General features: G+C 42.8%; 1 protein-coding gene across 1 annotated transcript in view; it reads left to right on the forward strand.

The window, feature by feature from the left end:
• Positions 1-18,764, forward strand: part of LOC126418484 (protein sneaky) — a 292,665-nt gene extending 273,901 nt beyond the window's left edge. The window contains exons 12-13 of the mRNA XM_050085304.1: positions 13,285-13,370; positions 18,542-18,764. Coding sequence (XP_049941261.1) covers positions 13,285-13,370; positions 18,542-18,764 — 309 coding nt within the window. The remainder of the gene's footprint in view (positions 1-13,284; positions 13,371-18,541) is intronic.
• Positions 18,765-26,096: the final 7,332 nt, after the last annotated feature.

Below are 26,096 nucleotides of genomic sequence, written 5' to 3' on the forward strand. Positions count from 1 at the left end.
AGTGATCATGAGGCACAGCTGCTGTGTATAGAAACGCCAAGAATTCGTAGCAGTACCGAAAAAGTAGTTGAAAAAAGAACCTTTTTTGAAGATAACATTAGAATTTTTAATCTCTTACTGGCGAAGGAAAACTGGGAAAGCATCGCCACTCAGAACAATGTTGACAGCATGTACATGAGTTTTCAGAGCATCTTTCTTCACAGTTTTAATGTAGCATTTTCAAAAGTAATAAAAACAGTAAAACCTAACAATAATAAGCAATAGGCATAAAAATTTCCAGTGAGAGAAACAGATTTATGCAGTACTGTTGTAAGAAATATAGAGTAACCCAAGAATTTGCAGATTATTCAAAAGCCTACAAAAGATCTATGGTAGAGCAGTCAAAGAGGCAAAAATTATGTGGAATGACAATTTGATTAGAAACTCATCTAACAAAATGAGATCCACATGGAAAGTTATAAAGAAAGAAACTTGTAGTTCAGCGCCAAAGAAAAAGAACGTATCATTCACACTAGAAGGCTCAAAAGTCACAGACCCAATTTCAGTTGTGGAAAAATTCAATGAATACTTCACTAGCTGAAGACCTCATTCAAGTACATTGTCAAGGACCAGTCTCAAGTTTCTCCAGCGAGTCAGTGATCTCAACTGCTTCTATGTATGTTTATGAAACAAACCCCAATGAAATTATAAGTAAAATTAAATCAATAAGCCATAAAATGTCAACTGGTCTTGATGAAGTACCTGATTTCATATTAAAAGCATGTGCTCACCACATAGCAAACCCCCTGGCAAAAATTTTCAACCTCTCTTTAAAAACTGGTTTATTTCCAGATATTTTTAAAATAGCAAAAGTTTCACCACTGCTAAAAAAAGGTTCTTCTGAAAAAATATCAAACTACTGACCCAAGTTCCTTCTCAAAAATTCTAGGTAAAACTCTTCTATGACAGTCTTTTAAGTTTCATAAATAAATATCAAGAGAAAGAAAACTGGCATTCTATGGATCGGAGCGTGGAATGTCAGATCCCTTAATCGGGCAGGTAGGTTATAAAATTTAAAAAGGGAAATGGATAGGTTAAAGTTAGATATAGTGGGAATTAGTGAAATTCGGTGGCAGGAGGAACAAGACTTCTGGTCAGGTGAATACAGGGTTATAAATACAAAATCAAATAGGGGTAATGCAGGAGTAGGTTTAATAATGAATTAAAAAAATAGGTGTACGGGTAAGCTACTTCAAACAGCATAGTGAACGCATTATTATGGCCAAGATAGACAAGAAGCCCACGCCTACTACAGTAGTATAAGTTTATATGCCAACTAGCTCTGCAGATGACGAAGAAATTGATGAAATGTATGATGAAATAAAAGAAATTATTCAGGTAGTGAAGGGAGACGAAAATTTAATAATCATGGGTGACTGGAATTCGTCAGTAGGGAAAGGGAGAGAAGGAAACAGTAGGTGAATATGGATTGGAAGAGAGAAATGAAAGAGGAAGCTGTCTGGTAGAATTTTGCGCAGAGCATATCTTAATCATAGCTAATACTTGGTTTAAGAATCATGAAAGAAGGTTGTATACATGGAAGAACTCTGGAGATACTAAAAGGTATCAGATAGATTATATAATGGTAAGACAGAGATTTAGGAACCAGGTTTTAAATTGTAAGACATTTCCAGGGGCAGATGTGGACTCTGACCACACTCTATTGGTTATGAACTGTAGATTAAAACTGAAGAAACTACAGAAAGGTGAGAGTTTAAGGAGATGGGACCTGGATAAACTGAAAGAACCAGAGGTTGTACAGAGTTTCAGGGAGAGCATAAGGGAACAATTGACAGGAATGGGGGAAAGAAATACAGTAGAAGAAGAATGGGTAGCTAGCTTTGAGGGTTGAAATAGTGAAGGCAGCAGAGGATCAAATAGGTAAAAAGACGAGGGCTAGTAGAAACCCTTAGGTAACAGAAGAAATATTGAATTTAATTGATGAAAGAAGAAAATATAAAAATGCAGTAAATGAAGCAGGCAAAAAGGAATACAAACGTCTCAAAACTGATATCGACAGGAAGTGCAAAATGGCTAAGCAGGGATGGCTAGAGGACAAATGTAAGGATGTAGAGGCTTATCTCACTAGGGGTAAGATAGATACTGCCTACAGGAAAATTAAAGAGATCCTTGGAGAAAGGAGAACCACTTGCATGAATATCAAAAGCTTTGATGGAAACCCAGTTCTAAGCAAAGAAGGGAAAGCAGAAAGATGGAAGGAGTATATAGAGAGCCTATACAAGGGCGATGTACTTGAGGACAATATGATGCAAATGGAAGAGGATGTAGATGAAGATGAAATGGGAGATATGATATTGCGTGAAGAGTTTGACAGAGTACCGAAAGACCTGAGTCGAAACAAGGCCCCCGGAGTAGACAATATTCCTTAGAACTACTGACGGCCTTGGGAGAGCCAGTCCTAACAAAACTCTACCATCTGGTGAGCAAGATGTATGAGACAGGCGAAATATCCTCAGACTTCAAGAAGAATATAATAATCCCAATCCCAAAGAAAGCAGGTGTTGACAGATGTGAAAATTACCAAACTATCAGTTTAATAAGTCACAGCTGCAAAATACTAACGCGAATTCTTTACAGACAAATGGAAAAACTGATAGAAGTCGACCTCGGGGAAGATCAGTTTGGATTCCGTAGAAATGTTGGAACACGTGAGGCAATACTGACCCTACGACTTATCTTAGAAGAAAGAATAAGGAAAGGCAAACCTACATTTCTAGCTTTTGTAGACTTAGAGAAAGCTTTTGACAATGTAGATTGGAATATTCTCTTTCAAATTCTGAAGGTGGCAGGGGTAAAATACAGAGAGTGAAAGGCTATTTACAATTTGTTCAGAAAGCAGATGGCAGTTATAAGAGTCGAGGGGTATGAAAGGGAAGGAGTGGTTGGGAAGGGAGTAAGACAAGGTTGTAGCCTATCCCCAATGTTATTCAATTGAGCAAGCAATAAAGGAAACAAAAGAAAAGCTTGGAGTAGGTATTAAAATTCATGGAGAAGAAATAAAAACTTTGAGGTTCGCCGATGACATTGTAATTATGGCAGAGACAGCAAAGGACTTGGAAGAGCAGTTGAACGAAATGGACAGTGTCTTGAAAGGAGGATATAAGATGAACATCAACAAAAGCAAAACAAGGATAATGGAATGTAGTCGAATTAAGTCGGGTGATGCTGAGGGAATTATATTAGGAAATGAGACACTTAAAGTAGTAAAGGAGTTTTGCTATTTGGGGAGCAAAATAACTGATGATGGTCGAAGTAGAGAGGATATAAAATGTAGACTGGCAATGGCAAGGAAAGTGTTTCTGAAGAAGAAAAATTTGTTAACATCGAGTATAGATTTAAATGTCAGGAAGTCGTTTCTGTAGTGTAGCCATGTATGGAAGTGAAACGTGGACAATAAATAGCTTAGACAAGAAGAGAATAGAAGCTTTCGAAATGTGGTGCTACAGAAGAATGCTGAAGATTAAATGGGTTGATCACATAACTAATGAGGAGGTATTGAATAGAATTGGGGAGAAGAGGAGCTTGTGGCACAACTTGACTAGAATTAGCGATCGGTTGGTAAGACATGTTCTGAGACATCGAGGGATCACCAATTTAGTATTGGAGGGCAGCGTGGAGGGTAAAAATCGTAGAGAGAGACCAAGAGATGAATACACTAAGCAGATTCAGAAGGATGTAGGCTGCAGTAGGTACTGGGAGATGAAGAAACTTGCACAGGATAGAGTAGCATAGAGAGCTGCATCAAACCAGTCTCAGGACTGAATACCACAACAACAACAAATAAATATGCACCTCTTGCAGTACAACAACATGGTTTTAGAAAGTCTAAATCTACATAGACTTCAATTTTTGAATTTTTAGATTGCGTTTCAAAATGCCCTGATCAACATAAATTAGCTGCAGGTATTTTTCTAGATCTATCAAAAGCCTTTGACGTCCTGGACCATAACACCCTGCTCAAAAAATTAGAAAGACAAGGATTAACAGGTCTAGCACTTAGCTGGTTGTGTTCATACCTAAAAAACCACAGGCAGAAAGTATCACCTCAGTATGAATTCAACAAAATGAATAAAACAAGAAACAACTCCTTTTTTTCTAGCGAATTACCAATAAAATATGGCGTACCACAGGCCTCAATCTTAGGTCCACTACTCTTCTTGACTCAATCTTAGGTCCACTACTCTTCTTGATTTATGTGGATGACTTAGTAGAATATATGAGTCCCACAAAAACTATCCTGTTTGCCAATGACACCAGAATATTTATTGCTCACCGGATCCAGTCCAGAAATTTTGCAGTCTACAGCAGAAAGTTCTATGAAAAGACTTTCTGAGTGGTTCACAAAAAACAAACTTGAGGAGGATTACCGGGTTGGTTGCACCAATAATCACGCCCACTTCGCAATAGTTCATTTATTAACCTTAACACATACAACGATCACAAAGAACTGACCTGAACATGGCAGAAGAGCCAAAGATAATGCTTAGAGTTCAAAGATGAATGCATATCGATGTTGGTGTCGATTTCATCGGCACCACATAGCGCCCCCCCTGCAGTTCGGAGTACTCTTGACAGCGTTGTCAGGGAGCTGTGTGGGTAGATGCCGAGAAGCAAGGTTCGGCCACTGAACCTGGAAGTCGTTGAAGTGAACCGGGTGTCATACTGGGCATGCGGCGAGACAGGTAGGCCGGCAGTTTGCGGGTGGAACGGAGTGACAAGGACGATGTCTCCGGTGGGCGTGGGGAACACACGAAGCATGTCCAGGTTGAAGTCGGCTCGGAAGGGAACACATTTCACCAGGTGGCAGGGAATGGCGGAGGTTGTGTCATGAGCACTGGATGAAGAGAAAGACACGACAAACAGTGTATAATCACACAGTATTATTGAGATATCGTGGATTATGTCCGGGGGGACAGGCACAAACACCTCGAGTGAGGGCACATTCAAGACGGGGAAGGGGGGGGGGGAGGAGGGCATGAGAAACCTCGACAGGGCGAGGCAGGCGACAGTGGAGAGGTCAAAGGGACCGGCGAAGGGGTCAGCGGTGAGGGCATGATCATAGGTAAGCTCTACGTGGGGAGCATGTGGCCACTCGACGGAGTGCGTGAGACCGGAGTAGAGGGTGAGGTCAGAGGAGAGGTCGACGATTGGAGCTGGAAGTCACTCGACGGAGTGTGTAAGTCCGACATGGAGAGAGTGGTCGGAGAGTTGTGAGCCACGACAGTAAGTGGCGTGGTCGTGGCCTAAAAGGGGGGGGGGGGGGGGGGTAGAAGAAGGCTTGACATGAGCAGGCTTAAGTCTGTTGAGAGTGACTGTAACAGCTAAATCTTTCATCTGTATGTCATAGGTGTTGGCTGAGCGCTGGACAACTCGGTACGGGCTGGTATATGGATGTTGGAGGGGAGCATGGACAGTGTCATCTCGGAGCATGACATACTCGCAATTGTCCAGAGATTTCGGGACATGAACCTTTGGGCGGGAATGGCTGGCGGGCACAGGGATATGGAGGTGATGAAGCAGCATCTGACGCGGTCCACGAAGGAAGTTAAGTCAGACTCAGGGAGAGAAGCGGAAGGGCTCACAAGTTCGCCATGGAGAACAATGTTCTGGCCGTATACAAACTCAGCTATTGTGCCTTTGAGGTCTTCCTTATAAATTGCACGAATGCCGAGTATCTCAAGGGGAAGGGCCTCCATCCATAGAGAGTCGTGACATCGAAGAGCCGCCTTGAAAGTGTGGTGCCAGCGCTTAACTAGCCCATTACTTTGCAGGTGATATGCTGTGGTACGGATGTGCCAGATGCCGCAAATGTTACAAATCTCGTTGAACAGGGCCGACTCAAATTGTCTGCCCTGGTCAATCATGATGATAACTGAACATCCGAAATGTGATACTCATGACTCGACGAAAGCTCGAGCAATAGTTTCCACTGTAATATTGGGGAGGCAGACAGCATCGACCCAGCGAGTTTTTTGGTCGATAGACGATAGAACATAAAGAAAGCCGTTAGAGGGGGAGAGGTGGCCGACAATGTCAATATGAATATGCTGGAAATGCCCAGGAGGGATCGAAAAGGCGCCGAGGGGGGGTGAAGTGTGCTTGTGTACTTTGCAGCATTGGCACACGATGCAGGAGCGTGCCCATTGCTGGCAGTCCTTGTTGACATTTCTCCACACAAAGCGCTCCACTATGAGGCGGGTGGATGCACGAACACGGGGGTGGGCTAAATTATGCAGTGCATTGAAGGCAGCTGGATGGAGCATGGTTAGGATGAGGGGGCGTAATGTGCCCGTACTGTCGTCGCAACAGATCTCACCAGAAATGCCAGCGAAGGTGGTGCGGACGAAGTGTAGTGAAGAAGTAGAGTCTGAAATCAGGTTTTGTGTTTCCTCATTGGCGGGTTGGAGGGTAGGCAGTTCAGAGAGGTCTAGCAGTGAATGGACAGCATCGACTCGTGAAAGGAAATCAGCAACTATATTGTCAGCACCCTTTATGTGTCTGATATCGGTGGTGAACTGAGATATGAAGTCTACATATCTGAAGCGGCGAGGAGGCGGGTCAGCTGGCAGGTTTGTAATAGCTGCAGCCAAGGGTTTGTGGTCTGTTAAAACATAGAAAGAGTGTCCCTAAATGTCAGTATTAAAATGCTTAATCGCTTCGTAGACCGCGAGCAACTCCCTGTCAAACGCGGAATATTTCCATTGTGCATTGGTAAGCTTGCGCGAGATGAACTGGAGAGGCGAAGTTTGGCTGTCAATTGCCTGGCTAAGGACAGCGCCGATGGCAGTATCGCTCGCGTCTGTGGTGATGAAAAGCTGCGCATTGTGATGAGGATGTGTCATGGTGCAGGCCTCGGCAAGAAGATTTTTGAAGGCAGTGAAAGTCAGTCATAGCAGGGGTCCATGGAATGGGCCGAGATCCAGAAGTCTTGGTGCCTGCCAAGGCGTCCGTCAGTGGAGCCTGAATCTCCGCAGCCCAAGGTAGATGTCGGCGATAATAATTAACTGTCCCCAGAAAGCGTCGGAGCTCTTCGAATGACGAAGGTCTGGGTAGATTTAGTATTGTTTGTACTTTCTCAGGGAGCGGTGCAATGCCGTCGGCAGAGAACCAAAAACCAAGAAAAGTGACAGTGGGTTGATGTAGCTGCAATTTGTCCAGTTTGGTCTCAATTCCTGCTGCTGTGAGAGTGTTCATAACAGTTTGCACATGTTGAATGTCGTCGTCAATGGAGGAGCTGAATACAGGAATGTCATCAAGATATGCAAAGCAGAATTTTAGATCGAATAGCACTTCATTGATGAAGCATTGCCAGGTCTGGGTTGCATTTTTCAGACCGAAGGGCATGAATCGAAACTGAAATAACCCGATTGGGGTGGTGATTGCTGTCTTCTCGATGTCTTCAGGTGCCATGGGGATCTGGTGGTAGGCCCGTTTGCATTCAATGACAGAGAACGTGATCGCACCTGCAAGGGGGACTGGTAAAGTCGGCAATGTTGGGTATGGGGTAGGTGTCCATAATTGTTCATGTGTTTAGTCGATGATAGTATCCGCACATGTGCCAGGACCCATCTTTCTTGAGTGTCATATGTATGGGCGTAGACAAGCTACTGGCAGAGGGTTCAATGATGCCGGAGAGTAGTAGTTCATAAATCTGATTTTTAAGGTTGGAGAGGCGCTCGGGACAAAGTCGACATGGTTTACTGGAGATCAGGGGACCTGGCAAGAGGCGAAGCTTGTGAACCGTGCCGTTGCTGATGATGGTAATGTTGCCGGCGGCACGGGAGGTGGTTTGTTAACCATGTGTGGCGGGCGGGGCAGGCGAGGCATGGTCGTGGTATTTGGAGCCACTGGGCGGTTCTGACGGGAGCCGAGGCAGCAATGTGTCCCAGGAGTCAACGCAACAAGATGGCCGCCAGTCCGAAGCACTGGTACCCTGGTTGGGTGAGCTCGGTAGAGCTCATGAGCCGTTAGTGAGTCCATTATCCGAGGGTGCGGCCTGTGGCAGCACGGTCGCGGGCGAAATTCTTGGCACGAGTGCTCTGTTTGTGTTGTCAGTGGCGGTCACACAGTGGCGCGTAGGAGCTGAAGTTGCATAGTTCGAGGTGCTGTCCGAGAGGGGGGCGGCGGGGGGATGTTAGGAGCCGTCAGTTTGGGAACACATGACGCTCGTCATGTATGCACACATGTGTCCGGCTGAGTGTCAAACGCTACTGTGTTAGGAGGGTGTGTCCCTGTGGAACTGCTAGTACACGTTATGGCAATCTTGATAGCACAGTTGTGAGTGGAAGTGGGAGGTAAACACATGGAGGCTCAATTGCTGGGATTGCAAGCAGATTCAGCGGACTTACTGACCTTGCTTTGTCCTTGCTGTAGTGTCTGTAATTCCTTTGCTGCATCAGAGAGCTGGAGCTGTGTTTCGTGGAGCCGGAGGGAGAGCTCGAAGTTTTCCTTGCGTAGGCGGGCGACGTGTTCAAGCTTGACAAGGCACTTCTGCGTGGTTTCTAGTAACGCCGTCGACAGAGACGAGCATGTACAGATGAGATGAGCCCGGACCAATATTCACGGAGGGGGGCAGGGGGGGGGGGGGGGGGGCGTGGAGGTTGCTTGACGGAGAACAGGAGAAGTGAATCTTGGACGGATGATGAAACATGGTGTTTTGCACTTGGTCCGGTGAAAGTTTGTGGTGTCGCAAGAAGTCAATGCCTAGTATAGGTTTGCCAATTTCACACACTAAAGTCCACTAGAGTTTGCAGTTTGTGGAGAGTGAGATGACGTGTGAAGTTGAACCCGAGCATTGTAGTTTAGTTAATTCATGGCTTGCAGTGAAGTATGATGAGGGCGGATGTTCGATGACGCTAAGGACATAGGCAACAGTGAAACCTCGGCGCCTGTGTCCACTAGGAGAAGGTATCCCGATGAAAAGTCTATAATGTAAAGTCATCTGAAATTATCCGGTTGTTCCCGGACAAAATGGAGCACTGGAGGGTGCCTGTCATGTTGTGCACAGAAGGCAGCACCCGGACCTACATGCGATTGGCGTTTGGGAAGTAGCAGGGTGGTCTGCAGTTCCGTGCCGCCTCACCAAACTGTGTGTGAAAGTAACAGTACGGGTAGTGCAGTTGCATTTCCTGCGGAAAGTTCGTTGCCAGTGGCAGTGGCTGAGGTTCGGTGACCACAGCAGGTTCGATTGCAGGAGGGGGCATGACTGTGGGCAGAGCTGGTGACGTCCCAGGTGTTTGTTTACTGCTTCCTGGAGCGAGCGGAACGGTCAGCGCAGTACGGCCCCGGCCGCTGGGCGACGAGCCTGAACCTGAGACTTGTCAGGTAGGTAGTGGCTAGCAAAATAGAGCAGTGCTGCATCGTGTAGCTAGTCAGCAATTGTTATTCTTTGCTCCACAGGTTCAGGAGACCTTTGAGCCAGAGCAAAGCAGATGTGAGGAGATAGTTTATGTGACCAGATGGCGAGGAGAGCTGTGTCAGAGAATAGATCAGCACTGACCAGGGCACATAGCCATCTCCAGAGCTGCAAAGTTTTGTTGTTGCCTAGTTGCTCGACGTGGAGCACTTGCCATATTGCTGCCTCAGTTGAGCATGCAAGCCAATGTAGAACTGTTTTTTTGGCTAGAGTGTACCGGGTACATGAGTCTGGGGTGTCGACCAGGTCAGCAATCAAGTCCTCCTGGTCGTGCAGGCGGATGATGGGGCACAGAAACCTGGTTGACTCGTCGAGTTTGTAATGGTCGAACACTTCGTCCACAATTTTAAACCAGGTTGTTGCTCTGTCGGGATTAAATGGCAGTAGCGTCAGTAAGCATTGTAGAAAGTTTGGAAGAACAGGTTAAGCTGAGTTCGCCGGGGCACTGCCTGAATCGAGCTGTTGTTGCTGTAGTATTCCAGGAGAGTGTGCCTCCAGGGGGTGTGGCAATGATGGCTGTTCGGGTGACAGCGTGAAGGTAACACGTTGTGGTTGACCGCGATCCGTCGCAACGCGGAAAGCCGACGCGGGTGAGACACCGTAATGTGTTGATTGCGGTTACGGGAGCTCAACACGTTGTGGGTGTGTTCAGATTGACGCGTCGTAGAAGACCGACATGGATGAGGTACCAAGATGTGCCAAGAACGGTAGCGGAAGCTCGACTGGAGCTGGCGCGGGGGCAACAGGTGAGAAAAGTTCAAAGTTTGAGAACACGTGTTAGTCCATGGAAAGCTCGACATATGATCAGAGCCAGGGCCACCTGTGTTGCAGGGAGGCTGCGGAGGTGTGGGCTGTCCAGAAGCACAGTGTGGGAAATGATGTCGAATGTGGGATGGAATGTGTGAATGTTCACTGTTCACAGTCACTCCACTCAAAACGGTGTGTGGATAAGGTGAATGTCGTGGCACAAAAGACTGAGGCGTAGCAGTGGGACGGAGGTGGAGGTCAGGCACAGATAACAAGTTATTGTTCCTGTTGCAGGCCGAGGTATCGAAGTAGGAAGGCATGTGCTGATGCTGAACCAAGGCAGGTGCAGGCGTGGTCGGATGCTGAGGAGGCAGACCTGTAAACAAAGCAGTTCCGGCCATGTGGCAGGTATCCGCGTGGTACTGCATGGATTGCGGCATGGCAAATCATTGTCCTGGAGGTAGTAGGTTGTCGGACGAAGCATTTGTAGAAATCGGCATTGGTCCCGCACTGCACGGAGATCCATAAGAGGTGATAGCCAGAGTCATTCGCACTCCTAACCTCACTTATTGTTGCAGGCTCGAAAACGTCTGGCGAAATCGGCAGAATCATCAAGTGAGAGGCATCGTGTTGCAGTCCTGGCAGGTGTACATGACCTGCAACACGATGCATGTCAATCACAAAATCCAGCATTAGGCGCTGGGCCGAAGTCATTGTTTGAATGCTGTGTCAACATAATACACGGGAAAATAACCGACGCGGAGGTCGCGGACACATTAAAACAGCGAAAACGGAAGACGTTACAACTCGGGGTCACCAGTGAGGAGGATTACCGGGTTGATTGCACCAATAATCACACCCATTTAGCAATAGTTTATTTATTAACCTTAACTCATACAAGGATCACAAAGAACTGACCTGAACATGGCCGAACAGCCAAAGATAATGCTTAGAGTCCAAAGATGAATGCATATCGATGTTGGTGTCGATTTCATCAGCGCCACAAACTCATTATAAATACTGAAAAAACTGTGTGTGTCGATTTTCATTTAATTCCTCCAACTAATCAAATGTCTATTCAGTCACAATTAAAAAATGATCCCCTAGAAAATGTTTCACAAAATTTTTGGGTCTATGGGTTCAGCAAGACTTAAAGTGGCACACACATATAAATAACTTGTCTAGAAAACTATCATCTGTGTACTATGGCCTAAGCATTTTAAAGGCTGCAACAAGCAAAACAACAGTACTGCAGGCATACTATGCACAGTTACACTCACTAGCCCAATATGGGATCATTTTTTGGGGATACGCAACTCACAGTGTAAAGGTTTTTAGAATGCAAAAAAATAGTTCGAAGAATAATTTGTGACCTTAAAAAGATGAAGTCCTGTAAATTCCATTTTACTGAGCTTGGTGTTCTAAATGTTCCAAGCTTATTCATCTATGAAACTATCTTGTTCACTAGGGACTACCTCCTGAAAACAGGCAAACTGCTACAGAACAAAAATGTACGCAACTATAGTACCAGAGGGAAATCAAATATACATCAAAAATATCACAGAACAACCACCTATCAGAGGAGCATAATTAACATTGGTGTAATACTACACAATAAGAAACCAGAGGAAATAAAAAATGCTACTCATCCAAAATTTAAAGCTAAACTAAAGGCATTTCTAATAAAGCACTGATTCCTATTCTGCCTGAGAATTTCTGAATACGTAACAAAATTAATTGTAATAAGTATAAAAATTTGCCTACTATTTTGCTAATACTATGTATTATTGTAACTTATCTTTGACCTGTCCAGTATCAATTGTGTAATTTGTGCTGTATTGCTATATGATAAAACTGGACCAATAAAAAATCAAATCAGTGAAATCAAATCAGATGTTGGCAATACCCTATTTATGTCTGTTACAACAACATTTGTGTCATCAGCAAACAAAGGTATGTGCGTACCACTGATTGGGATCTTGGTATCATTTATATATTATACCTGGAGCAAGCATTGACACTACTGGGGTGGCTTGGCTAACAGTTCCACCACAATTTTACTCAAGTGGCAACTCAACAAGGGCAATGTGTTCATGTTGTTTTCGTATGTGAAGTAACTCACCTACATGTTTTTTATCATTTTATGTCTGTTGCCTTTTTTTCTCATTGTTTAGCAGTAAGGTAAATAAGGGGTGTGTTTAATGTTAATCCGCAACATGAGTACAAATTTTTGAAATTGTGTTATGACAGTAATGATGTTTATTGCACTCTGTGTACTAGAGAATTTTCTGTTCACATAAAGGAAAGAGTGATGTTAAAGATCACTTGAAAACAGCTACTACTTCACCACTACATACAAGATTTTTTTAAAAGCTTAAGATGAGATAGCAGTGATCTGGAGAGTGCTGCTGAAGTGGCATTGACAGACATGAACACCATTTTACAAAAAAGTCATGTCTAGTGAAAAATACAACTGGATAAGTAAAGTTAATGTTTCAGTAAACTGTTTTACCTAATTTCAGAAATAGTCCTGTGTTGTATCCAAAAGAATATGGTAATATCCCATGGGTTGACCCAAACAAAATATCATAAGCCTAATAAGGTGCAAACTGTTGTCACCTCAATTTATTCATATTTTGTTCTCCTTGGACAATTATAATTTTATGTTCAGTTGTCTAGCTCAGTTAAAATGGGAAGATAACTTACTCTTGATATGGTCAAAAGCTTGTCAGTATGTTCTGCTTCAATTTACTTATATCTATAAACACCATAACCACAAGTATTCTTTAAGTAATGTATGTAAATTATACATTACTTTTAGTAGCTAGGTTTTACATATTTTTGACATTGTTCATGGACATATGTAACATGCTGCCTACAAATTAATTATTTACACTCTGTCAATTTGTTCATGTAAAACTTTTACTTTTGCAATATTACATACTGTAGTACATCCTAAAATTGTTATGCTAGCACACAATAAATAAAAAGTAAGAATTATTGTCGTCCAATAAAATAATATATATTAAAAACAGTAATGATTTTAAAAAATTTTGTAACAGGTCTCACAGTGTAATATACTCACAGTGATGCGCATTCGATATCCGAAGTACTGTTCATGGCTTCAGATCTTCCCTGCAGCTCGAAGGTATGTAAAGAATAATACACTCCTGGAAATTGAAATAAGAACACCATGAATTCATTGTCCCAGGAAGGGGAAACTTTATTGACACATTCCTGGGGTCAGATACATCACATGATCACACTGACAGAACCACAGGCACATAGACACAGGCAACAGAGCATGCACAATGTCGGCACTAGTACAGTGTATATCCACCTTTCGCAGCAATGCAGGCTGCTATTCTCCCATGGAGACTATCGTAGAGATGCTGGATGTAGTCCTGTGGAACGGCTTGCCATGCCATTTCCACCTGGCGCCTCAGTTGGACCAGCGTTCGTGCTGGACGTGCAGACCGCGTGAGACGACGCTTCATCCAGTCCCAAACATGCTCAATGGGGGACAGATCCGGAGATCTTGCTGGCCAGGGTAGTTGACTTACACCTTCTAGAGCACGTTGGGTGGCACGGGATACATGCGGACGTGCATTGTCCTGTTGGAACAGCAAGTTCCCTTGCCGGTCTAGGAATGGTAGAACGATGGGTTCGATGACGGTTTGGATGTACCGTGCACTATTCAGTGTCCCCTCGACGATCACCAGTGGTGTACGGCCAGTGTAGGAGATCGCTCCCCACACCATGATGCCGGGTGTTGGCCCTGTGTGCCTCGGTCGTATGCAGTCCTGATTGTGGCGCTCACCTGCACGGCGCCAAACACGCATACGACCATCATTGGCACCAAGGCAGAAGCGACTCTCATTGCTGAAGATGACACGTCTCCATTCGTCCCTCCATTCACGCCTGTCGCGACACCACTGGAGGCGGGCTGCACGATGTTGGGGCGTGAGCGGAAGACGGCCTAACGGTGTGCGGGACCGTAGCCCAGCTTCATGGAGACGGTTGCGAATGGTCCTCGCCGATACCCCAGGAGCAACAGTGTCCCTAATTTGCTGGGGAGTGGCGGTGCGGTCCCCTACGGCACTGCGTAGGATCCTACGGTCTTGGCGTGCATCCGTGCGTCGCTGCGGTCTGGTCCCAGGTCGACGGGCACGTGCACCTTCCGCCGACCACTGCACATACGGTTCACGTCCATGCTGTCGCGGCATGCTACCAGTGTTAAAGACTGCGATGGAGCTCCGTATGCCACGGCAAACTGGCTGACACTGACGGCGGCGGTACACAAATGCTGCGCAGCTAGCGCCATTCGACGGCCAACACCGCGGTTCCTGGTGTGTCCGCTGTGCCGTGCGTGAAATCATTGCTTGTACAGCCCTCTCGCAGTGTCCGGAGCAAGTATGGTGGGTCTGACACACCGGTGTCAATGTGTTCTTTTTTCCATTTCCAGGAGTGTATTACATTTATGTGATTCTTGTCAAGTGATTTTTTACAAATGTAACTGCAACACAAAGTGGAGAGGGCTGCTATGTCATGTTACCATCTTGTGAACATATTCTTTTCTGTTGTGAGTTTTAATTAGAGATTCCAACTCTGGACTATCCATTATATTGACATTATACTTGGCAGATGTACAGACTGGTGTTCCAAAAACATGAAACCTATTTCCATTTAGAATCATAATTCTGTTTCAAGAGAAAGCACTTTTCATTTATACTTATTAGAATAACATTTGGAACAACCATTATCCATGAATTTGTTTTTTGTCATCCTCCTTGCACTTAAGTGTAGCATTGTTCCTGGAAGTTATCATGGCCATTTGGTTCTGAGAGGAGTGGAAGGACTGAACCAGAAACTTCAAGGTTTTGTGACAAACTAGGCTGCAACTTCCTTGACTTGCACCATAGGGTTGAGAACTGTAGGGTCCTCCTAAATGGGTCAGGTGTCTACTACACATCAGAGGCTGCTATTCGGGTAGCTGACTGTGTGTGGGGTGCACACAAGGGTTTTTTAGATTGGGCAACTCTCCGTCCAATCCAGATTACAATAGCTGTAGAAAACAGAGAATAATCAGTGTAAGGATGATAAATGCCTCCCACAGATGATAGTATTAAAATCCTAATGGTTAATTGCTGAAACATTCACAACAAAGTGCCAGAGTTTGAAGTGCTCATGAAAAGCAGCGAAGCTCACATAATGCTAGATACAGAAAGGTGGTTGAAACCTGAAATTTTTGGGGGTAATTTAAGTGTGTATCAAAAGGACAGGCAAATGGGAAATGGAGGTGGTGTATTTGTCACAGTAGACAAGAAACTCAAATCCAGCGAGATAGAAATTAAAGCTGCATGTGAGATTGTTCAGGTAAAACTCAGTATCAGGGGTGGGCATAAAATGATAACTGGATCCATCCATTGTCCACTGGACTCATCTCCTGATGTAACTGAACATATTAGAGAAAACCTCGGTACACTTGTACATATGTTCCCAAATCACACTATAATCATTGGTGAGGAGTTTAATCATCCAACAATCAATTGAGAAAATTATAATTTTTATTGTGGTGGGTGTGATGAGGTATCCTGTGAAAGATTACTATATGCCCTCTCTCAGAACTACCTAGAAGAGATAGTTAGGAACCCCTCTCATGATGGAAATATACTGGATCGAGTGGCGACAAACAGACCCGACCTCTTTGAGGATGTCCACATTGAAACAGATATCAGTGAACATGATGTGGTTGTGGCAGCAATGATTACCAAAGTACAGAGGATAACTAAAACAAGCAGAAAGGTATATATGTTCAGTAAACTAAACAAAAATTCAATATTGCCATATCTCACTGAGGAACTTGAAACTTTCAGCACAGGGCAGGGGCATGTAGAGGAACTATGGCTCAAGTTTAGAAGAATAGTTGACCATGCACTGGACAGGTATGTCCCTAGTAGAACAGTTTATAACGGTATACAGTCACTGTAAAGAAGCTTTTAAAGAAACAGTGATTACTGGATGATAGGTGTAAAACAAAGTGTAGTGCTATATATAGAGAGAGAGATGCTGAATGAAATGTGTTTGGCTGTCAAGAGAGCAATACATGATGTTTTCAGTGACTACCATAATAGGATATTGTCAAATGATATTTCACAGAACCTGAAGAATCTGATCATATGTAAAGGCTGTTAATGGCACCAAAGCTAGTGTCCAGTACCTAGCGAATGAGACATGAACTGAAACTGGGGGTAGCAAAGCAAAATCTGAAATGCGTAACTCCATTTTCAAATGTTTCTTCACAAAGGAAAGCCCAAGTGAATTGCCCCAATTTAATCCTTGTACCACTGCAAAAGATGAAGGAAATAAGTATTAGTGTCAGTGATGTTGAGAAATAACTGAAAGCATTGTAACTCAACATGGCACCGGAACCTGATGGAATCCCTATCACATTCTGTACTGCATATGAGGCTGAGTTAGCCCCTCTTCTAACTATAATCTATCATAGATCTGTCCGACAAGAAACAGGCCTGTTCTTGGAAAAAAATCACAGGCCACTCCTGCCTATAAGAAATGTAGTAGAAGTGATCCACAAAATTACTGTCCAGTATCCTTGACACTGATTTGTTGTAGAATCTTAGATCACATTCTGAGCTCGAATGTAATGATATATCCTGAACAGAATGACCTCCTCAGTGCCTGCCAGCATGGATTCCAAAAACATCAGTCATGTGAAACCCAACTAACACTTATCTCACATGACATGGTGAAACCTTTGGATCAAGGCAGTTAGTTAGATGCAGTATTTCTTGATTTCCAAAAAGCATTTGACTCAGTACCACACCTACACTTATCGTCAAAAGTATGATCAAATGGAATATCAGGTGAAAGTAACTTCAGTTGTGTCCCAGGGACGCATATTGGGATCCTTACTGTTCATGTTGTATATTAATTGCCTTGCAGACAGTATTAATAGTAACCTCAAACTTTTTTTGCAGATGACGCAGTTATTGCAGTTGTCTGTAACGAAGTGCTATCTGAAAGAAGCTGCATAAATTTTCAGTCAAATCTTGATAAGATACAGAGTGGTGCAAAGATTGGCAATTTGCTTTCAATGTTCAGAAATGTAAAACTCGGCACTTTACAAAACGAAAAAATGTAGTATCCTATGACTATAACATCAATGAGCCACTGCTGGAAATGGCCAACTCATACAAGTACGTAAGAGTAAGACTTTGTAGGGATATAAAATGAAATTATCACATAGGCTCAGTTGTGGGTAAAGCAGGTGGTAGACTTTAGTTTATTGGTAGAATACTGGGGAAGTGCAATCAGTCTACAAAGGAGATTACTTACAAATCACTCATGACTGGTTCTAGAATATTGCTCAAGTGTGTGGGACTCATATCAAATAGGACTAACAGGAGATATTGAACATATGCAGAGAAGGGCAGCACAAATGGTCACAGAGCTATTTAATCCATGGGAGAGCGTCACAGAGATACTGAAGGAATTGAACTGGAAGACTCTTGAAGACAGATGTATACTGTCAGAAAGTCTATTAACAAAGCTTCAAGAACCAGCAATTAATGGAGACTCTAGAAATGCACTACAATCCCCTACATATCAATCACATAGGGACTGTGAGGATAAGATTAGAACGATTACGGCACGCACAGAGGCATGAAGACAATCATTTTCCCTGTGCTCCATACGTGAATGGAACGGGAGAAACCCTAAAAACTGGTACAATGGAACATACCCTCTGCCGTGGACCTCAGGGTGGTTTACAGAGTATAGTTGTAGGTGTAAATTGTCATTGATGTAGTTATGTCAGAGCCTGTCCGTCCTTATCTTTATGATTTAATTATATTTTTTGTCTTCTATATTTACATTGTAACTACCAAGTTCCTGCCAAATTCCTGCAATCAGGAAGTGAATTTATTCTTCCATTCCCAGCTCTTTTTTTCTTCTTTTTTTGCTCTTATTAAACTAATCAAAGCTTCATAAGAAACATCAGGATTTCTGAAAACAGTCGCATGAAATTTCCAGGATCTGTTCTTACTTAAAAGTGTATGGCCAAGTTTTCTCCAATGGCACCCTACCATCATTTGTTTTTATTTTCAAATACTGATATTCTTCTTTCTGCTTTCATGTCATCTGCTTGTTTTTCTTTTTCAATTTTTCCACATTAGAATATGTCAGATGTAGTTAACAGTTTCAGTTAAATGATAACAAACATTTGTCATGATATTGTAGGGACCATATTGCATTATCTCTAAACTGTGTATATATTATAAAATTGCTTAATTGCAACAGGCGCTGCATGATATGTCAACAGAAAGAGTCTAGACCTAGGAAAGGGCCTTCCTTTATTTACTGTACAACACCAAACTGCTACACTGTACATTGCCCAGACTGCTGGAATGATGTGGGAAAAGTTTGTTTTGCTTGTTACTATCTAAGTGGCTCTGCTTCCAGTTCAAACAGTGATGATGATACTCATGTTCATGGAAATGCTGAAATGGACTCTGATGACTGAAGAATATAGTAAGGTAAAGACCATTACAGATCATACCAATTTTATCTCCTTGTATAGCTAAATTTATTACAACCTCTGAAGTATTAATTGCAATACTCTTCTTATTACTATTACTGCTTTAGCTAAACATCTGATTACATATGTATAATGGAATGCTGTGTAATATTATAGTGATGCAATGTTGGGATACAGCCAGACAGAACAGAGGATATGATTATTCTAAGCTGCCACACATGATTCACAGGGGCATTGGTATGTTCTTTATGAGATTACCCAAGGGCTTTGCTGGTCAGTGATATTCATTTAATGCACATTTGCATTTTTGGAAGTTCTCATTCTGATTCTTACATATTTTCACCTCAAATCAATTTCTAGAATGTGAAGTAGTGTATCACACAAATGAGCTCCACAGCAGTCCAACTTTTCCCCTGTCATGATGTGCTTTTGTGACAAAGTACACAACATGATCAAAGGTATTGGACACCCCCAAAGATATACATTTTTCATATTAGGTGCATTGTGCTGCCACCTACTGCCAGGTACGCCATATCAGCGACTTCAGTAGTCATTACACATCGTGCGAGAGTAGAATGGAGCTCTCTGCGGATCTCAGGGACTTCGAATGCGGTCAGGTGATTGGGTGTTTCTTGTGTCATATGTCTGTCCGCTAGATTTCTACACTCCTAAACATTCCTAGGTCCACTGTTTCCAATATGATAGTGAAGTGCAAATGTGAAGGGACACATACAGCACAAAAGCTTACAGACCGACCTTGTCTGTTGGCTGACAGAGACTGCCGACAGTTGAAGAGGGCCTTAATATGTAATAGGCAGACATCAATCCAGAGCATCACACCAAAATTTCAAACCACATCAAGATCCACTGCTAGTACTATGACAGTTAGGTGGGAGGTGAGAAAACTTGGATTTCATGGACATGTGGCTGCTCATAAGCCACACATCATGCCGGTAAATGCCAAACGACACCTTGCTTGGTGTAAGGAGCGTAAACATTGGAATATTGAACAGTGGAAAAATGTTGTGTGGAGTGACTAATCACGGTAGGTCATGTTTTTCATGGAGGGGGCTTGCACCCCTTGTTGTTTTGCATGGCACTGTAACAACACAGGCCTACATTGATGTTTTAAGCACCTTGTTGCTTGCTACTGTCGAAGAGCAATTCTGGGATGGTGGTTGCATCTTTCAACATGATCGAGCACCTGTTCATAATACACAACAATAATATCCTTATAATGTACTGGCCTGCACAGAGTCCTGACCTGAATCCTTTGGGATGTTTTGGAATGCTGACTTCATGCCAGGCCTCGCCAAACAACATGGATGCCTCTCCTCAGTGCAGCACTCCATGAAGAATGTGCTGCCATTCCCCAAGAAACCTTCCAGCACCTGATTGAATGTATGCCTGTGAGAGTGGATGCTGTCATCAAGGCTAAGGGAGGATTAACACCATATTGAACTCCAGCATTAAGGTTGGAGGGTCATTTTCAGCCAGGTGTCTGGATACTTTTGATCACATAGCATATGATCTAGAGGACAGATAAAAGACGTGAAATAAATTAGAAAGAAATGTATGGAGGTCTAAAACATACGTTCTTAATGGTCTGTCCATTACCTCTTTCATGCAGTCCATGCGTTCCCTATAGGATTCAGATTCACAGACACTACTGATGAGTGCGTAGAATGCTAAGGGTGTTTCTGCTAGAAAGAGCAAGTAAGCAGTTCTTAGCATCTCAATTAGGCAATGAACTGCAACAATTTAATTCCAGTACAATGAACGTAGAGGAATTATGGGCAAAGTTTAAACAGATTTTAAAACACACTCTGGACAAGTATGTGCCTAGGAAGTCGATTAAGAATGGAAAAGACCCACCATAGTTTAGTAACAAAATTCAGAAAACACTGAGGAAGCAAAGGCCATTATACTCTCAGTTCAAAAGAGGCTGTGCAAGTGATGACAGGCAACTGTTAGTAGAGATTCATACAACTGTGAAGAGATCTGCGTGTGATGCATGCAACTACTTCCACCATTGTAGCTTAGCAGAAGATCTGCTGAAGAACCCGAGAAACTTCTTGTTGTAACCTTGTTGTAACCTTACCCTCCCTCACATCATTTGTTTATTGTCACTCACTTCTTAATAACTACCTCATTTAAGAGAGGAGTAAGATGCATAAATAACTTTTTACTTATCTTCTTTTTTCGTTGTTAGGTTCAGTTCATCACGTTTAGGGGTTGATTATTGAGACTGAAATTTTTGATATTATAGGTTCCAAATGATATGATAACTACTGATGGATTGCCTGTTTTTATCTTTATTTTTATTTTGTCACATTTTTCAATATCACACCATCTTTACAATCTCCACTTATAAATAAAAAATTACATTGTTATTGCCAAAATTAAAAACCTGTCCTATCACATCAGAGGTATGCCCACTACTACCTCATTCTACAGTACTCACAATATTCCAAAGTGTTTGCAAACTTTCTTGACAAAAGAAGAATCTTCACCAAGTTTTAACATTATTTTATAACTGAATCCAGAAATAAATTTAATACATATTGTCAGACTGCGCAATTAATAATATGTATGTTAACTGTGCCACATATTTTGTAATTTCAAATATTTCTAAAAAGAAAAAAGTAATTTTAACGGTACTTATAGAGTTAGTACATATAGAATGTAACAACAAAAATAAATTAAATTCTTTTTATTCATTTTAGCCTGAAATATAATACATCATATACAAAATCATATGAAATTCTTTTAGTTAAACAGTTGAGATAATATTAACCTGTTTAAAAGGTAGAAAGTGTTTTTGGTATCGATAACTTCTGTTGAATAAAGGTAATGTTAGAGGAGCGTGTCCGTTTACTTGGTCCTATGTAAAATCACTAAAAAGTCTAAGGCTTCCATCCAGTCACTCATTGACCAGAGTGGTGTGGCAGTTGGAGATAGCAAAATGAAAACTGTAGTTTTACACTCCATGTTTCAGAAATTGTTCACACAGGAGAATTGTACAAACATACCATTGTTTCACCTTTGCACAGAGTTTCGTATGGATGACATAATAATAAGCATCCCTGGTGTAGAGAAACAACTGAAACAGCTGAAAATGAGCCAGAGCCAGATGGAATTCAAGTTTGGTTTCACAAACTGTACTCTATGGCAATGGCCCCTCACTTAACTTGCATTTGTCATGAATCTCTCACCCAGCACGAAGTCCCAAGTGGATGGGAAAAAGTGTAGGTGACTCCTGTATATGATAAGGGTAAATGAACTGACCCACAAAATTATAGACCAATATGCTTAACATTCGTTTGCTGCAGAATTCCAGGACTTATTCTGAATTCCAGTGAACTCAAATCCCTGGGGGTATTTTGAGGAACACTATTAAAACAGTTTAGAGGAATGGCTTTTGAAGCTGACTGCAGAATGATTCTACTGCCACTAATATACATTTTGCTTAAGGACCGCAAAGATAAGATACGAGAAATTTGGTTTCGTATAGAGGCACATAGACAACCATTTTTCCCTCACTCCATCTGTGAGTAGAACAGGAAAGGAAATGACCAGTAGTGGTATGGAGTACTCTCCACCATGGACCATACAGTGGCTTTGGAGTGTGTATGTAGATGTAGACGTAGCAGATGTGGAAGATACCATCACTTGTGAGGAATGCATTCACCAGAGCAAGTCTATACGGATGGACATTATCAGCCTTCAAGAGGAAATGTGCACAAATTGCACTTCTCAAGAGGTGCAGCAACACATCTCCGTACTTCTGGACACTGTTATTTCTTTGGACAACAACAAAGATGTGAAGCTCTATATGCCATTTCAACATAGGGACTCCACACACTAGGACTGCATTACAAACAAACTGGCAGTTTGTTCCTTTGATAGTATAAGCTGTCACTTTCCCTTCAGAAAAGTATGCAATGAGAATCATTTTAATTGAAACAGGGTTCATCTACAATGAGCACAATCTTCCTCTCATTTACAATCCAATATCTGTGTCATTTGTTTAATAATAAACTAGCTTACATATCTGGGACTCTCATTGCCAGACTTTATGGCATACAGACTATCTTTTCTGATCTCCCAGTCCATAGTTTTTGCAAGAATTTGCAGCCCCCAATACAGCTATAAGTTCCATAACTATTGCCTTGCATTCATTGTATGATTTCATCATGTAGCTAAGACTAGATGTCTGTCATGTTGTGCTGCGGGTACTATTGATCAACCTTGTGCTGCAGAGGCACCCAAGTATTCGGCTCATGACCTGTTCCCCCACCACCACGGCAAGCTGTCTGAGCACGAAGAGAGGGAAACTGCAAACACACTGCATTTAAATGGCAATGCAGTTGCACTCCATAAAACTTGGTTTTCAGTTTCACATTTTTCAAGAATGTCAATTACGAATAAAATACATTTTCATTATTATTTAATTATTTTTGTGAGATTGAAGGCATAAAATAATTTTTATATGGTACAGGGTGGCCCAAAAAGGATGGTCACATTTTAAATAACTATAACTCCATCAGTTTTACAAATTAATTTTATTCAATTACGTAACTAAATGCTCCCAGGCACCCAATTACAAGAACTAACCACAAAAAATCATGTACGGAAAATTACTTCCGGAAGATGGTGTCCTTCCTCGGTGATGCATTCCACAAGTCTTTCCTCGAAATTTTCTATCACTTTCACTACTGTTTCTTCTTGAATTGCCATAATTTCCGCACTGATTGCCTCCTTCAGATCAATTAAGTTTCGGGGCTTCTTTACGTAGACTTTTGACTTTAGGTATCCCCAAAGAAAAAAATCACAGGCTGAGAGGTCAGGTGATCTCGCGGGCCAGTGGACATCTCCAAAACGCGAGATGATGTGGTGGGGGAACATCCGCCTTAAAACACACATGGAGTCATTGGCTGTGTGGGCCGTGACCCCGTCCTGTTGAAACCAAATTCGATCTCGATTTACATGTAACTCTCGCAGTTTCGGCACCAAAAAGCTACGTAGCATGTTAACGTAACGTTTCGAGTTCACTGTGACTGTAGCGTTGTTCTCCTCAAAAAAATAAGGACCAACAATCCCCAATCTTGAAATTCCACACCAGACTGTTACCTTAGCACTATGAAGAGGCTTTTGGTGCAATTCTCTGGGATTATCTGCTGCCCAATACCTGCAGTTTTGTTTATTGACATAGCCGTCTAAATGGAAATGGGCTTCATCTGACATAAGAAGCACAACATCATTATTAGAGTACAAAATGTCAAGCATTGATTCACAAAATCGTCTTCGCTGCTCAAAATCACGATCATACAGCTTTTGCGTGATCATAATTTTGTATGGGTGAAACTGTAACTCACGGCTTAAAATACGCTGCAACGAACTACGGCTGAGGCCTAAAGTTTGAGCACGACGCCTAGTGGAACGACGCGGGCTTTGCAGCACTGACGCTCTAACATCATCAATGTTCTGTGGAGTAACTGCCGTACGTGTACGCCCTGTAGATTTACCACTTTTGACAGACCCTGTTGTCCGGAATGCAGTCACCCAACGTGATATGGATCTGCGATCTGGAATGGGTCCATCACGCGCTACACCAAAACGTTGTCGAAACAATCGTTGCACAGTAATAAACGATTCATCATTTCTGAAAAACTGTTCCACAGCAAAAACACGATGCTCAACCGTCCACTGCGCCATCTCGTGGCAAACTGGGTGTAATGGCCGACTTGCAGACGGCCGGCAGTGGTCCCCCCTCCTCACCTTTCAATGGTACTACGCAGTTCAAATCCGACCATCCTTTTTGGGCCACCCAGTACAAACTGTCAACATATGGATGGATATTATGCTCTCAAGTTGCCTCATAATTGTGATTTATTTAATTTCATAATTAAAAAAATTTTTCACACACAAATGTTGATCAAAATATTGTAGCACTTTTGTAACATCTGCCTCGATAGCTGAGTGGCCAGTGTGACAGAATGCCATGCAAAGGGGCCTGGATTCGATTCCCAGCTGGGTCGGAGAATTATTCTGCTCAGAGACTGGGTGTTGCATTGTCGCCATCATCATCATCTCATCCCCATTGACGCACAAGTCGCCGAAGTGGCATAAACTGAAAAGATTTGTACCAGGCAACCGGTCTATCCAACGGGAGGCCCTAGCCACATGACATTTTACTTCAATTCACTTTTATAACTTCATTATGAAGATGTGGGAGCTCTATCTGAGGAAAGCAATGTAGATGTCTTGGAAAATTTTAATGTAACAGAATTTGTATTTAAAACAGGAATTACATTGCAGATCAATTAGTTACATATGCCACATGCAAAAAGGCATTTTCAAATGAAATGGAAAGCTGTTGTTTCCAGGGCTCTTGGGTGTCCAGCCAGATGCAATTGTTGAAGTCCCATGATATTTCAGTGAATAACCTTCCCACCATCATCAGGTGTTTCTGATGGAATAGTCTGTCGGCTCATTGTCGGTGTTATTTATGTCCATCAGTCGGGCTTCGATTCCCTGCACCGACGGTCTGATTGCGGCTGCCAACATTCTGATTGCAAGTGCCGATGCTCCAGTCGCGGCCACCAACAATCCTTTGTGGGCGCCGACCCAGGTCTGCGCCATCCTTGGCATCATGCCGGGTGGTGCAAGATGCTAAATCCCGTGGAGTGTCCCCGGTGGCTGTTGTGGAAAGATAATGTATTCGCTTGAGGAGTGACTCCTTGATGGAGCTAAGTAAGGGTTTTCATGCCTTGCTCAGCTAAAAACCTGTGTCTCAGTTTATGAGATTGTCCATTACATGAATTTCAATGGCCTCCTTGAAGATGCTGTCCCAGAAGAAGCTGGTAGGGACCAGAATCTTGGTCTCTTCATATTTTGCATTGTGTCCACTTTACAAGCAGTGTTCTGTCAGTGCCGATTTGTTGGGCTGGCCTAGGCACATGTGGCATTGGTGTTCTTTGCAGTGGTCCAGCTGTTCGGATTGTTTGACCAATCCGCAGCCACATGGAATATTATATATGCCCACTTTCTTGAGGCCAAATCCGTCTTTCACCATCCCCAGCAAGTCACATATCTTGGACGGTGGTCGGTAGACCATGTCACCTGATGATGGCGGGAAGGTTATTCACCAAAATATTGTGGGACTTCAATGATTGCATCCGGCTGGACACCCGAGAGCTTTGGAAACAACACATACGCCAGGAAGGCCTCCAATTATTAAATTGTAATTCTTTCAAGGCCACAATCAATTTTTCAGACCCTGTATTTTCTTTAATGCTAGTGAGCTTAAGGAAA

The sequence above is a fragment of the Schistocerca serialis genome, chromosome 1 (genome assembly GCF_023864345.2).
Source record: "Schistocerca serialis cubense isolate TAMUIC-IGC-003099 chromosome 1, iqSchSeri2.2, whole genome shotgun sequence".
Classification (NCBI taxonomy): domain Eukaryota; kingdom Metazoa; phylum Arthropoda; class Insecta; order Orthoptera; family Acrididae; genus Schistocerca; species Schistocerca serialis.